The sequence below is a fragment of the Stegodyphus dumicola genome, chromosome 1 (assembly GCF_044657685.1).
Source record: "Stegodyphus dumicola isolate Sdum_Otavi_A_Nest chromosome 1, ASM4465768v1".
NCBI lineage: Eukaryota > Metazoa > Arthropoda > Arachnida > Araneae > Eresidae > Stegodyphus > Stegodyphus dumicola.
Window position 1 is genome coordinate 235,895,538 of NC_140768.1, and position 15,849 is coordinate 235,911,386.

Below are 15,849 nucleotides of genomic sequence, written 5' to 3' on the forward strand. Positions count from 1 at the left end.
TAAAGACTAGAATGCTGAAAATATTTGTGTTATGTTTCTGCTGTCCAACATATCAAGCTTATACAACTAACAAATAAAAGCATTATCCAGAATATAAAGATGAACTATGAATCCTTTTTTATGTGCCCACATGTAAACTTTGAAAGAAATGTCCACAATTTTCAGAGACAATTAACTCTAAAGCATGGTATATTTGCCTTGTCTCTTTCAGGAAAAGATATAAAGAACATTACTTTACATAATTGTTCATGCAAATTATGACCTATGATGATGTCCGCAGTGACAAAGATTCTCCTGACTTTGAAACACATATAGCACTTTCATCAGACATCTTGGATTTATTTACACATTCAAAGAAAATTAGTGTTAGTGAAGAGAAGATGCAGACAATTCTGTTCCTCTCATACTCTCTCAAGATAATGACGAAATGATGGGACTAGGAAAGAAGAAAGAATATGATGATGAGGAGGAGTTTTGGAGATGAAGATGACATGCAGAGTAAGACAGTTATGTGGAAAGAAACTATTGAAGAATTGCAGACTTTCATAAGATTTCCCAAGGAATGTTTATCTTATGTCATTAAATGATGCTATGAAGCTTCACTGTATATACATTAATATTGTTTTTAATACTGTGGTGACTACTTTAAGTGCAAGCAGACACTCAAAGTTATAAGCAATCATGCTAAGAAATTCATAATTTTCATGTGATAATAAATAGTGTAATTCTTAAATATTTAACTTTGTTTTTCCGAAATACATCATGTTACATGTTTTAATTTTAAATAATCTTCAAGATTTTCAACATTTATTTATTTAATTTTGGCCGATAGATCAAAAATATGACTGCTCTTATGTTGCATCTTCTACAGAATGCACCACAAAGCATGATTTTAAACATGTTGCCAGTTATAGAAATATATCAATTTATCCAGAAAAATCTGTTACTGGAGATCAGCACAGTCCTATAGCTGCTGGTAACTGTTGTACTTCCTTTTGTATCTTTGTTTTGCCCATCATAGGAACATCATAGGATGACATCATAGGAACCAAGTGACATCATAGGAACGTGATCAATGAAAAGAGTATAAACCTTATTTATCTACTGACATTGTTTCTTACAAGAGAAGAAACTATGTGCACATATGGCAATCTTGCTTGGCTGTGTATACTAGCTGAGTGACCTATACCAAATTGCTATCATTTCACTCATGATATCAGAGCTGTAATCACATATTTATAATTGTGTTTATTCTCTTCTCCTTTTGCATTTGTATATGCTTTAATTAAAAATTTCAATATAACAACTAAAAGAAAGAACAAAGACGATAACACAGCCAAAAAGCACAAAGTTTCGATATTATTTCAGAAAATTAAAACTTTTATAAACTGAAAAATGGTATACATGTTGCATCATTTTTAAAGGAACTAGCTATTGAGTCGTATAAAAAGTCTCCACACTTTTTGGTATATTTTTGAACAAAAATTTTCTTCCCTGAAAATCAATTTTAATCAAGTACACACCATTATTATCTACGACTTTTTGCCATTCATAAAGTAGCTTCATAATTCCATCGGTGTAGAACTTTTGTAGTTTATCGTCGAAAAACTTGGCTAAGTGATTTTCAGCGGTGCTTCAATCAGCCAATTTTTAACCATCAAGAGAATTTTGCACAGACCGAAACAAATGGTAGTCAGATAGAACAAGGTCCGGGCTATACGGTGGATGCATCAAAACTTCCCAACCAAGCTCCGTCAATTTTTTCCGAGTCATCAAAGATGTGTGTGGCTGCGCATTGTAATGATGGAACACAACTCCCTTTCTGATGGCCAATTCTGGTTGCTCTTTCTGTATTGCTTCATTCAAACGGTTGAATTGTGCACAGAACAGGCTGAATTGATGGATTTGCCAGGTTGCAGCAGCTCATAATGGACAATTCCTTTCCAATCACTCAACATAATCTTAATCGCCAAATAAGATTATGTTGAGTGTTCCACCAAACACTCAACATAATCTTATTTGGCGACAATCCAGGATTTGAAGTTGTTTGTGGAGGTTGTTTGTGGTTTCCTCAGTTGATAAATCAAAAATGTAGCAGTTTAGCTTGAGAATCAAGTAAATGAAAAAGGCTTAGTTGTGGATGATGTTGCTATTTAAAACAAGGATTTGGGTTTGTTTTCTTTCATTCAAGCAAGCAAAGGATGGCTTGAGAACTTTAAGCATTATTTTAATTTGCACAATGTAAAGCCTCAGTAAGAAGCTGACTCTATGAATAAAGCAACAACAGAGAAACTGAAACCTCGATTTTCGAAATTACCTGAAGATACAGGTTATATTCCACAACATGTTTTCATTGTAGATGAGACAGGCCTATTTTATAAGCAAACAGGATAAAGAACCTATATCACAAAGACACAAAAGGTTGCTTCAGATTTTAAAGCTTTCAAAGATAAACTTACCTTGCATTTTTGTGGAAATGCATCAGGTGACTTCAAGTGCAAGCCTCTACTCATTTATCAATTTAAAATGCACCACTTCATGCTTTGAAGCAAACCCATTTTGAACAACTACTGGTTGTATGAAAGTGAATAGAAAAGCCTGGGTAATAAAAACATTCTTTAACGACTGGTTTGAAAATTCATTCATTAAATATTCAAGCATTATTCAGAATAGCAAAACCGGAGCTTTAAAGTTCTAATTCTCAGCAATGCTTCAAGACACAGTACTGAAGCCCTCACAACATTGCATCCAAGTGTAGAAGTTTTGATCATTTTCAAAATTCATTCAAATTGTTTCAAAATTCATCCGTTAAAATTCCAACATTACTCAGAACAGCAAAACCTGAGCTTTAAAGTTCTCCTAATTCTAAGCAATGCTTAAAGACACAGAGCTGAAGCCCATCAAACACCACTTCCTTTTAACCCAGTCAATGGATTAAGCAATCAAAAAAACATTCAGCGCTTATTATAGCACAGTAAAAATAAAGCACCAGAGAAAGGAAAGTATGACACATTAATGACATCTTGGAAGCAATTTAACATAAGACGCTGCACAGAAATGATTAAACTCACATGGGAAGATGCAAATTCATCAACAATGAACACTTGTTGGCATTAACTCTAGCCAGAAGTTGTCAATAACTTTAAGAAATTTCCATTGACTGAAAGTGAAGCCAAGGAAATTGTACAAACTGCAAACACAATTGGTGGTGTAGTATTTTCAGATACAGAAGAAGGCAAAATCAAAGAATTAGCCGAGAATGATAAAAGTGAAATCACAAATGAAGAATGGGATGATCTTATAAATCAGTGGTAAAAAATATGATAGTCAGTGGTAAAAGAGTCATCAACATACAAGGATTTGAACGAATTGTTATAAAGCACACAGAAAATGTTTTATTTTGTAATGGAGATTGACCCAGATGCCAAAAGAAGATGATGCTTTGGAAGGTATTGAAAAACTTAGCACTCCTTATCATGAAATGTTTACCGAGTTGCATCAGACGTTATCTCAAGCAAAAATACTAGCCCTTAAAAAAATAGTTGCATTATGTACCTATTTACTAAGCAGTAAAAGAAATCCTTTCAATCAACATTTGATTCATTTCTTCTTTTAATTACAATAATATTTAGGTTTGTATAAAGTATACATACTTCCTTAATGTGAACTATATCTAATAAATTGTTTTTCTATAGAACGTTAACTTTGCGGAACACAATTTTGCCTTACATGCAATGTATTAATAACATAACCCATGTGTTCAGCAAGGGTTTACTCTAATGGATTTAAGCCATTCAGATCAAATAAAAAGTAATGAAAAATACACTGAAAATCACTTGAAAAAAACTGAATTTCAGAATTAGTTTCATTTAGAAATAACAATACTGGCCTTGCGCTTTCTTTTAAGAATTTTTGATAAAACTTTTCACAGCATTATCTTTTTTTTCAAAATTATTTTTCAACACTTCTTCTAGAATCGCATTTGAAATAGATGATCTAAATTTAGATAAAAACCAGAAATTCAAAGATTCACAAAGAGACAGAATGATGGAAGTCTCCTGGTCTTATTGGGAAGGTTAATGTCTTTGCATTCACATATAATTTACAGAACAAAATTTTAACTACAGTCACGAACAAACCTGTCAACTGCCCGTTTCCATGTGTATTTTAATTTGTCTGATAAAAAATAAGAATTCTTATTTCAAAGAGTTAAAATATGATTTTTACAGAGAGAAAAAAAAAAAAAAAAACAAGGTTCATACATACTTCTGCATGTGAAAATGCAGGACTTTTAGGGACCATCAAAAAGGAAAAAATTAAGGACCTATCAAGCAAATAGGAACTGAATAAACTAGAGCAAATATCGAGAACTGAACTTCACTTTTATAATTTGAAAGAATAAAATAATAGTTATGTAGGATACATTATTATTTAACATAATCTAATATTTAAAACAAATTCAAGAATTAAATTAGCTTCATACATTTTTTTCAAGTAATTAGCATTATAAAATTATAAAATTTCTTGAAACATTTATATTTTACACTTATATTAGTCCAACATGTTTTAAAGATTAGTAGTTTTTTATTTAAATTCACTAGCAATTAGTTTTACACCGATTCTTTATTTTATGCTTCATTTTGTCATGTACTTGTTCAGTTCAGTCCAGAAGTACTATATGCAAATTTAATGTCAAGTTAAATTTTGAAATAAAATAATAATCAGCATAACTCATAAGAAAAGCTTGGCTGTTGCCACCACAGCTGCTTGCTTAGAGACAGAGAACTGCTGATCAGAACAGATATGAATGCCTGATGTTGGTATGGTTGGTAAGTGTTGAAAGTTATATGCACTTCATCTAACCTAGTTAGTATTGTAACTTCATGTAGATTTTCTGGAGTTGTAACCCAGTTAATATACCATAATTAATATAAAATTCCAATAAGCTGCTGGAAGCACCAAAGATGATAGGTTGTTTTGTAATATTTAAGTCTCATTAGCTGTAAGAAGTAAAGCTTTATCCGATTTTTACATTTTTGTGTTGTATCTTGCAACTACAAAAAGGATGAAGAAAATTGAGAAAACTCACCTTAACATGCAGAGGTAACTTCTAAAGGTGAGTTATTAGTTAGATACCCTTTGTCTTAACAAATTTACATGGTCACAATATTTTTTTTTTTTTTTTTAATTTTTAAAAAATATCCACTGAAAAAGCACTAAGAACATTTTACAGCAGTTAGAATGTATGATTTTTATTCTAAAATTATATTACTATAACTATACATTAAATGTTAATTTAAATCATTTTCCTTCTCTTTACCCTCATTTCGAAGTTTATTTGTTCCAATAAACAAATTAATGTTTCCACTAGTCTCTCCTTCATCTCCTAATTTGATAATGTTTCAACAATGTACCTTTGAAGAAAAATTTTCTCTCTCTTTAAGAAATCAATCTCTTTTTCAGTGATTTTTCTCTTTAATTTAGAATTTTCACATTTAAAGATTTCTGTTATTCTAAAGAACTGCTTGTACTTTAAATGTGTAGAAGAAACTACTAATTTTATTTCTTTAATAACATGAGTATTAAGAATAAATTTGATTGCTTCAATGCAAAGATAAGAAACTAAAAGGAAGATAAACATGTTAAACAAAAGACCTCTGGGATCAAAAGGAGAAAATTTAAATATTTTTTGTTTTCACTGTTTTTCCCAAAATTCTCCAAAAGATGAGAAATTCACCATAAATTTCCTATAAAACACATCCATTATGTGTTAATATGTTAATACCATGAAGACAGTTTTCATTATTTCACATTTTACTGGAAATGTTAGGTCTATAAACCTTGCCTTCAAAATAATAATCTATAAATCTTGCCTTTAGATCTGAAATGCAGGGTCTAAAATCCAAACAAAACGTTATACCCAACCAACTCTGTAAATGCCTGAAGATTAAAAAGAAATTTCAGAAAGGAAAAGTGTAATTTAATTTTCAAGAGAAAACTGAGACAAATTTAAATATTCTGAAACAATTATATGGGAAAAAAAACAAATATCCTAAAAAAACATAAAAGACAAATGAAATTAATTTTTAAATAATTACAGTAGCATTTTTGTTTTTCTAAGGATGCTTCGGAATGCTTTATATCATTTATTATCTTGTTTATTTCTTAAATATATAAAATTTTCATTATTTTGATGATATTTATCAATGTTATTATATATATATATATATATATATATATGAAAAATCGTCAAAATTTCACAAATCTCTGAATAAAAAAATCCTGTATACAAACTAATCTTAAAATTGCCAAAATGCTGATAAGCCGACAAATTTAGTGCCGCATGCTAAAAGAAAAAGGGAAAAGCTGTTTTTGGCGTAATATTTTAAGAACACTTCAGTCACAAAAAAGAAATTATTTCGAAATGTTTATGCTTTGATCGAGGCAGGGTTGCCCCGTGCCTAAAACTCGATTATCCATCATTTATATTAAGAAGAAGGAAGGAATTCAAACTTTACCCCATCAAGTACATATTGGTCAAAAAACATATTCCTGCAACATGTTATTTCACACTCAAAATGGCAATATTTAAGAAACGAACAGAAATGTTAGATGAGTAAAATTAAGCACCTTTTCCTGGCTTTGGCCAAAATAAAAAAACTTTTAAGGACCAAAAACTATTTTCAAAAAAAAAAAAAAAAAACTAAGGACTTTTAAGTACTTTTAAGTACTGTACGAACCCTAAAAACTGTCAGATTACAACTGAATCATAAATCTAGTAATAAAAGTCAAACCGTTTCAGGAAATACCTTAACCACTGGGACTCAAAAGTGAATCTGTCATGTCTGCCACAAGACAATGAGCAGCCATTAAAAACAATTAGAATTTTAAATCTTGAATCTAAATTCTAAGGTGAAGAATTTAGAATTTAGTGTACAATTTAAATTTAAGTAGCTGCTTGAGTTTTGTTAGTGTAATTTTTTGCATCCAGGTAGTAATCAAAAATATTAGAGATAAAGAATGGCCTTTATTTCTTTTAAATGGCTAAATTTTTTAATCAATAAGAGAAATATTAAATGTAAAAGAAAAATATCTAAACGTATTGGCTGAAAGACAACACACTGGTGCATCAAAGATTAAAATATTTTATTTAGGACAGTGACAACACATTTCTTTTAATTTGCTGAGATTTTTTATTAAAACATAAACATCATTGGTGAATTTATCAATCAAATTGCATTAATTTCACACAAAATATAAAATAAATAAAAAATAAGAAAAATTCAAAATTCAGGCTTCAAGGTGCGTTCAAGTGAAGGGCTACGTGTGTTCAAAATCTGGTAAATTTAAGTGTCCCATTTTTGTACATATATACATACAAATTCTTCATTATCTTAAACATGAATGTGTAATTCTAAACAAATATTAAGAATTTTATAGGCTCCAAAGATTTAAATTTTACATTTTTTAGACAATTTTATTGCAGATGATTAAGGTGTAGATTGGGGGGAAAATTTTATATTTATGATCATAAGACACTGAGTTGAAACTTAGATTTTAAATCTTAAAATCACGTATAATTTTTTAACAAATCATTAAAATCACAGATGATTTTAAGATTTAAATTTTACACTAAATCTTTTTCCAATTAATATAATTAAGTTATAGATAGGAAAAATAAGGTATAATTTAGAATCACTTTTTCAAAGATACTTACACCTATTAATACATGAGTAGTTGGTAGTTTTAAATTTCCAAGAAGACATCCTATAGTTCCTAAGGCATGTATGATATTCACTTTTATACTTGGTTCTTGAACAGTCTGATACATGTCTATAAGTAGATCCAAGTCTTTTTCTGTTGTACAGCTGAATTCAGATGAACAGTCTGTTTCAGCCAGTTTTTTCAAAACAGCTCTCATAGAACTTGTAACAGCTTCTAACTGCTCAATGTTGGAAGTATCTAAAATAAAAGGTGAAAAAAACGTCAATAATTATTTTATAAGCAACATACCATTGCATTAGATTTTTCAAGAAGCATTTACCGTGCTCTATAAAAGATCCAAGGATGGATAGAGATGCCTACTCATCACAGCACAAATATGTTCTATTGGAAAGAGATCATGTGCTGTGAGCAGCGAGGCATTATCCTGTTGAAATACAAGCATAGGGAGTTTGTGAAAGGAAGGGGTACACTGCGGGGCATAGAATTTAGTTGATATGCTACTTTGCTGTAGGAGTGTCACAGATGACAATCAAAAGGCCCTGTCTATGAAACGAAATGGCACTCCATACTCCTGGCAGTTGAACTGTATGGTGGATGCCAGTCAGGTGATTATCTCACAGCTGTCCTTGACATCTCCAGGCATGTCTTCACTAGTCATCAGGGTTCGATTCGAAATGGGACTCATCACTGAAACAATTTTAATCTAGTCTGTGACATCCCAGGTCATATGCACCTGGCACTGCTGAAAACATGCCTGGGAGTGTGCAGCACTGAGGGGCAGTCGGCACAATGACTTATGTGACCTCAGTCCCTCTTTGCTGAGTTGTCTTTCAATGATCATTGCAGTCACTTGTGTCCTGGTTACACGTCATATTGTTGACAAGAATGCATCAGGCAACCCATTACCTTATTGATGCTCTGTACGTCCATTTCACCAATTCCTGCCAACATTGTCAAATGGAAACATTATTCTGAGCAAAATGTCTAGCGATCCTGCGATTTGACAACTTTGCTTCCTCTAGTCCAATTGCTCATCCTTTCTCAAATGGTGACATTTACTCATAGTGTTTGCAAACCCATTGATACAGTCCCTATGGGTGAATGTAACCACATTTGCATGGAAGCATTGGAATGTCCTCTGTTTTATATGCCATCAAATGATACATTGCAATATACTGGAGCTCCAGCTAGTCATTGGCCACTGAAAGTTAATTATTACTGTATATTCTATCATAAAGCAATTTAATCCCATTCAGATAACTCTTTGGTATATAATTTTTTATGTTACAGAGAGTATATGACTTACATTCAAAACTATTGCTACGACTTTGCATAAAATTTGAATTGTGAATAATTTAAAATGTTGACATAGATCCTTTTCAAAATAATAATGCTGAATGATATAATTTTGCCACTGCCTGCATAACTTCTGAAAGCCTTAGTGTAAGCAATCTTTTGCAACTGCATGAAATACCTCTTTTAATGCTGCTTTTACTTCATTTGCTAATACAGATTATCACCTTTGCAAAATTTTGTTTCGCTAGTACAGCTAAGTTACCTGAAAGGTAGGATGAGGAAGCATTTTAATATCATTTCTGATCAGACATTCTCTGACCATAAGGGATCAATGTACAGGTGTACTAGCATGGAAAAATACTACTGCCTATTTTGTAGCATCTCAATTCATTTAAAATGAATGGACCTCTGCATATGATGCAAGATATCCAGGCATTGCTTCTTACTCACTGTTCTGCTTTAAGGAATAAGTTATGAATGAATAATACCATGAAAATCACAAAAAACTTCCAATATGACTTGCTGTAATCATGCCTGTATGTTAATCATTCCTTTGCCGTAATTCTTTTTTTTTTTTTTTTGTTTTTTTGTTGTTATTGTTACATCGAACACAGTGATTTCCATAATGAGGAAGCTCATTTTGGTGGAATATTGAATAAGTAACATTAACCAATTGCGCTAAAAAGATGTGCCACGCACGCCGAGATGCTTTTGTCTCAAACCGCGCACAAAAATTAAAATAACGTGGTGCACACGTCGCCTAACAACGAGATTGTTTAATTCTCGAGTTACAGCTCTGGATTGCACTCGCAGACGCAGAGCGGCATAAATGAGACCCTTTATTGTTATATTGTAGTGCACGGCACTGCAACCATGAAGTTTAGTAGTAGCGCAAGTGGTTAAATTTCAATCTTGGGGTGATCAAATCCAAATTCCTCTTTTTGCTTAGAAATTAAAAAACCTTGTTAACAGCTTTACTTACTAATTTTGATAAATGCCTAGAGTACCTCACTATATCCTCCACTCCTCTCACATTCTAGCACTCATTTTAAAAACTTAAAGAAATCACAGACACTAAAATTAAAACACATTAAATTTTTATATACTAACTTCATTGTCTACTTTTAATAAAAATCTTAATTATTTTCTTTTTGCAAATTTTTCAAGAAGGCTGTGATATTGAGTTATAAATGTAACAGAAATATTAATTGACCAGCAAGAAATTTTAGAATAACAATGTTATGCATTTCCAATACAGCAAATAAGTGGATGTAACTTTTATTAATCTTAGTTAATCATTTGATAAAGCTTTTTAAGATCCAACTGAATATAATTTAATACATTTGTATTTTTTAAATAAGATTCCAATAATTTAATTTATAAATTAAGATCCACTTGTTAACTCTGCACTTTGCAGCAGTAACAAAACAAAATAAAAAATAATGTTTCTAAAATATTTCTGTTTGTTACATAAAGCAACATTTTCAATTTCCTTCACAGTTCCTAACAGATACAACTTTTTGTTACTTAATAGATAAAAACTTACTTAATAGTTACTTAATTGATAAGAAACAATATTGGATTATTGCAAATAAAATGTCCAAATGTATGGATATTTGAAAAACCAAATCTATATAATTATGAAACAACAGATAACTGTCTCAGTATTTACATCATAATGGGAATACTCTTTAGAATTAAAACAAAATAATTTGTTATCCCTCTATGTCACAATCTGCATTACAAAACTAGCTTTGGCTGAAAATTAAATATGCAGGTTTCACATGAAAAACAATATGATTTTTACAATGAAATATATATATATATATATATATATATAAAAGAATTTTAAAAAGTACTCAAAAGCAAGTATTTTTTTATTGAGATTTTTTAATTTTAATACTGAAAAATGAAAGTCACAGGAAGAAAAACTGTGACACTGAAGAAACTGGTGATTCATTTCATGACTGATTTAACGATTGGTTTGGTTTATTTAATTATGGCAAAGCACTCAAGAGAAAAGATGCCCTCATGGAGTACTTTCAAAAGAAAACTGGCTCATATCCATGTTGCATGAGAGGAAAATCACAAAAATGCCCATGCATGCAATGTTCAGCCAGTTCACTGGGTTTTGAACCCTGAACTGAATTACCAGTACTCAGCAACTTCACTACTGTTTATCCACTGAGTTAATAAATTCCATAACCATGAAAATAAAAGAAGTTGAATGTTTTAAGGTCGAAAAATAGTTTGATCATCTATTGACATTTGCAAAGGAAGTGTATTTAATATACTGCATAAAAAAATGAAATAAAAAAAGACTTTTTATATAATTATTTAATGGAGAATTTAAAAAAAAAAAAAAAAAAAAAAAGGTTAAATACTTAGAATGTTCTATAAAATCTTTACATGGCATTTCTAGAATTTTAGGATTCTAGAAATTACCTAAGCTTTCTAGAATTAATGATTTGTAAGTACATATTACCAGTCCTTGCAGGTTTAATACAAGAAAGAAATATATAAAAAGGAAATTTCCTTCAAAACATATAGTAGGCAATAAAAATTTTGAAAAGGAGCAAGTACATAAAATAACTGATAACCTAACAGATTAAGGAGCAATAAAATATAACAGTCAGAATTAAAATTTTGGAAGTCCAATTTTTTTAAAAAACTAGATTTTAAAATGTGTGCTTTTCTTACAACATATGCAGCATGCATTTTAAATTTAAGTTCTAAAAGAATGAAACATATTTATCAGCCTTACCAATTTCATTTTTTATAATTCTGTAGTTTGTTACAAACCAAATACCACTTAACCAAAAGATTTTCTTTTAAACAATTAAAATTTGCGATTGCATTGATCTAAATAAAAGTATTTTTGAGAAAGATTTTTCTCAAGTCTTTTCATATAGATATCAAATTTTCACTCCATTGTGACTACCTTATCATAAGTAAATTTGAGGGCCCTTATTAAACTTTATAAGCAATGGAGGAGAAGTTAAGACAGCTGGTGGCAGCCTTTGCTGCATTTTAAGAAGTGGTGAAAGCAGGACAAGAATCCGTTAAAGAGATGAAGGCGTTCAGGAAAAGACAGATGAGGCTGTCAAATCAGTTCAAGAAAGGATTGAAGCATGTCAAGAGGAAAGAAATGAAGAGAGAAATTACTGCTATATTAGAAGGCAAATTTGAAGCTATGGAAGATAGAATTTACACAGTTGAAAATAGAGCTGGAGAAAGAGTTTCTGCCATTCAAGAACAAATGGAACAACAAATTGAAGACTGTTATCATCAAAGAAGTTGACACCTTTAAGAAATGCATAGCGACAGCAGGAACCAATTCTGATAGTTTAAAATTTTTACCCGTGTTTTCTCATCCCTCTCTGAAGCTATCCACATATGATGGGAAGATCCCTTACACGCATATAAGACACAATTTTCAATAGTTGTGGATGCATATGGTTGGGATTCTTAAGTTAAGGCTTGACATCTTGCCACTTCTCTGAGAGCATATGCAGTGGATATCCTTCAGACGCTTATCGAAAACCAGAGGCTAGAAACTCTGTCCAGAGTGTTAAGGGCTTGGGGTTTATCTGAGCTAACGGAAATATCTGACATAGCCGACCCATAGCTTCTCCCATAGTACAGCGAGTTGAAAAATCTGACCTTCAGGTATAGTGGAGCTACTCGAAACATAAAACCACAGATGAATGACCCTTTAGAGCTGTACTTTGAAGGTGCTTAAAAGACTACAGCAGGTTTCAATTTAAATACCATTGATATAAGCCCATGGAAACTCTGCAGGAGCTTGCTATGGATGCTGAAAGGCTATCTCGTCTTGCCTTTTTGGAGTACCCAACAGAAACAAGGGAAATCTTGTCCCTGCACTACTTCTTCGATGACATCAGGGATCCTGAAATACAGAAAGCTCTGCGAATGATGGATGTCAAGTATTTAAAAAGCACTATTTCCTCATTATTTCCTCTTGTACAAGGTTGATGATTTTTTTCCATCAGTGTGGTTGCCTATTTTGTACAAAAACGAAAATAATTCACTAGTTTCTTGGCATAGCTCATTAAATAATCAGTACTGTGGAAGAATACTGTTTGCATTTGTTTCTTCCCATATGAAAAGATTTTTCATTGCATCAACAATTTTTCCAGAGCCACTTCTTTTATTTGGTTGTTGTATTAGATGTAGAGAATACACTTTTCTCATAAAACTGTTTCAGGCAATAGTTGTATAAAAGCTTGCATCTCCAACTCAAATAATGTCAGATCCTCTTACCAACAGTAAATAAACTGTTGCGCTGTCTAAATAATATTCTAAACTCAATGAAGCTTGTTGTCAAAATGTATGTTTTTCCTTCACTTGCATATTTTCATGTTACACCTTCAAATGCTTCCATCGATATATAATTTTATTTAATGGTCATTTTTGCATATTCAAATACAAGATAAAATGTATCTTTCTTGAACGAAAAGTATAACAGCATCTCCTTCAACAGTGTGGTTTACTTTGAGCACTTCTCATCTCTGCTTCATTTATAATTTAAATATGGATCTCAAATCAGAACAAAACTTAAGTATCAAATTCTGCAGGAAACTTGGAAAATCAACTACAGACATTTAAAATGTTTCAAAAAGCACAAAGGCATGAGGCAATAAGTTGATAAACATATTTTTGAATTGCATTCATGCTTCAGAAGAAACAGAATGTTATTACAGGATGAGATATCAAAACAAACGTCTTTGAGCACAACAGAAAATGCTTTGTGCAACAAGATTGTCTGATCCTCATAAATGGAAACTGCCAATATTATAAGTGAGTTATATGGAATAACAGAAGCAGTCCTTACATCAAGGTTGAATATGCATCACACAATTGCCAAATCCAGACACTGGCTGAAAACTCTGCAGCAGAAAAAGAACCATGCTGAAGTCTGCCATGATCTCCACCAGAAGGCCTAGGATGATCTACCTTCACACCACAAATCATAACTAACGACGACTGTTGACAATATTAAATACCCATTCTTGCAACTGAATGCATCTATGGGATCAGATCTTAACCAAAGAATGGCCCACCAGTGGCCAGCGGTAAAGTTGCTGAACACTGGTAGTTTAGTCCGAGGTTCGAATCCCGCGAACGGGCTGGCTGCACAGGTGTTTTCGTGGTTTTCTCCATGTGTAACATGTATATGAACCAGTTTCCCTTAGAAAGTCCTTCATGAAGGCATCCCTCCCCTTAGGCAAATAGCCCTCGAGTCTTTGCCATAATTAAATAACCTAACCTTAACCAAAGAATCTGTATTTTAGTTAGTTAGCAGATTCAACAAAGAAAAATAAGTCAATGGCTTAATCTCTTTGTGAGATTTGGCAACTTGCTAAGCAAAAAGAGAAAGATATTAATATCCAAAGATCCTTCATTATGCTGAACCTCAAGACATATCTCAGTCAGTACAATAAATGATCCTTGGGTAGATAGTTATGATTCAGAAAAACTAGCAGTACAGCTTCTATAGTAGCATTTCTTTAGTAGCATAGAAACTCATACAGCTTCTATAGTAGAAGTTTTTTAAAAATCAAGGAAAGCAAGGCAACTGAGGACTGGATTAAAAAGCATGTCCCTCTTGTTTACACATTAAATGTAGTGATTTCATTCCACAGGGTCAGAGAATTAATGTAGGATTTTAATGCTACACTTTGAAGAATCAAAGAGAATATACAGGAGAAATAACATAAGCTGTAGCAAGAAACCAGTTGGTTGCTCAATTATGGTACTGCATTTTGCTAACACAATTCAAAATATGACAATTTTCAGGTCATATCAATGTGATAATCACTTTATTCACCAGATATGGACCTGCAAAATTTCCTTCTTCTTCCCCAGCTGTAATTTGGGTGTTTGATATGAGAGAAGATATTCACCATACATAGTAGATGACGCTCAATACAGTAGAAGAATGTGACTTCTAGAAAGTATCTGAACAATTGCAGAACTTCTAGTAATTGTATACTGTACCACAAAGGGCTATTTTGAATTAGATGGAGGCCAAATTTTAATCAAATTAGTATCTCCTCTCTCTGTGCATGTGCACCGTCTGAATATTAATACCACATTTGCATTTTTACATAACTGCAGATTTATATAAACGACATGTTATATCAGTTAGAGGAATAAGAATTTGTAAGTAATACTGAACCCATGCATATATTTTAAAGAATTACTAATGAAAGCTTATGATATTTATGTGGAAGCAAACTTACAAAACAAAAGTATTTTATGACTCAAAATATACTTAAGATTATTTAACTTTCAGCACCAAAAAATATTCAATATACCATATAACAATATAAGTAGTCATCCTGCAAGAAAAGAGCATTTAGGCAATAATTCTGGAATTTTTGATAATTCGTTTTTCTCAATTTATTTAAGTGAAAAAAAATCTGGGCTACATAATATTCAAAACAAACCTGTTTTCTTAAATAAAAGTTCACCAATGCTGTACCAGAGTTCAAAAAGTTTGGTTGGACCCCCAAGATCTTCCAGTTCTAAGCCATGGATTAAGTTATTCAGACATAACAAGGCCCTACTTTTAACTGTGTTTAACCTAAGTGAGACAATAGAACAAAAGTAAATGAAACAAATATCATGTTCTTTTTAAAGCAGCAATTTTTCATAATTATTGTAATGAGTAAAGTTTTAATTCTTAATTAAAAACTTTATCCTAAAGATGCATTCACACAATGGTTTACGTATCTTTACTATCACAATGATTAGTTTTAAGTGACATAAAGGTCATTCACACTAGAGCTCAGAGGCTCAGAA

General features: G+C 31.7%; 1 protein-coding gene across 1 annotated transcript in view; it reads right to left on the reverse strand.

Annotated features, from left to right (window-relative positions):
* The window catches only part of LOC118197520 (HEAT repeat-containing protein 3), a 140,951-nt gene that overhangs the window by 15,929 nt on the left and 109,173 nt on the right, over positions 1-15,849 (reverse strand). The window contains exons 12-13 of the mRNA XM_085826547.1: positions 15,495-15,631; positions 7,718-7,962 (exon numbers count right to left, since the gene is read on the reverse strand). Of these exons, the coding sequence (XP_085682673.1) occupies positions 7,718-7,962; positions 15,495-15,631 (382 nt within the window). The remainder of the gene's footprint in view (positions 1-7,717; positions 7,963-15,494; positions 15,632-15,849) is intronic.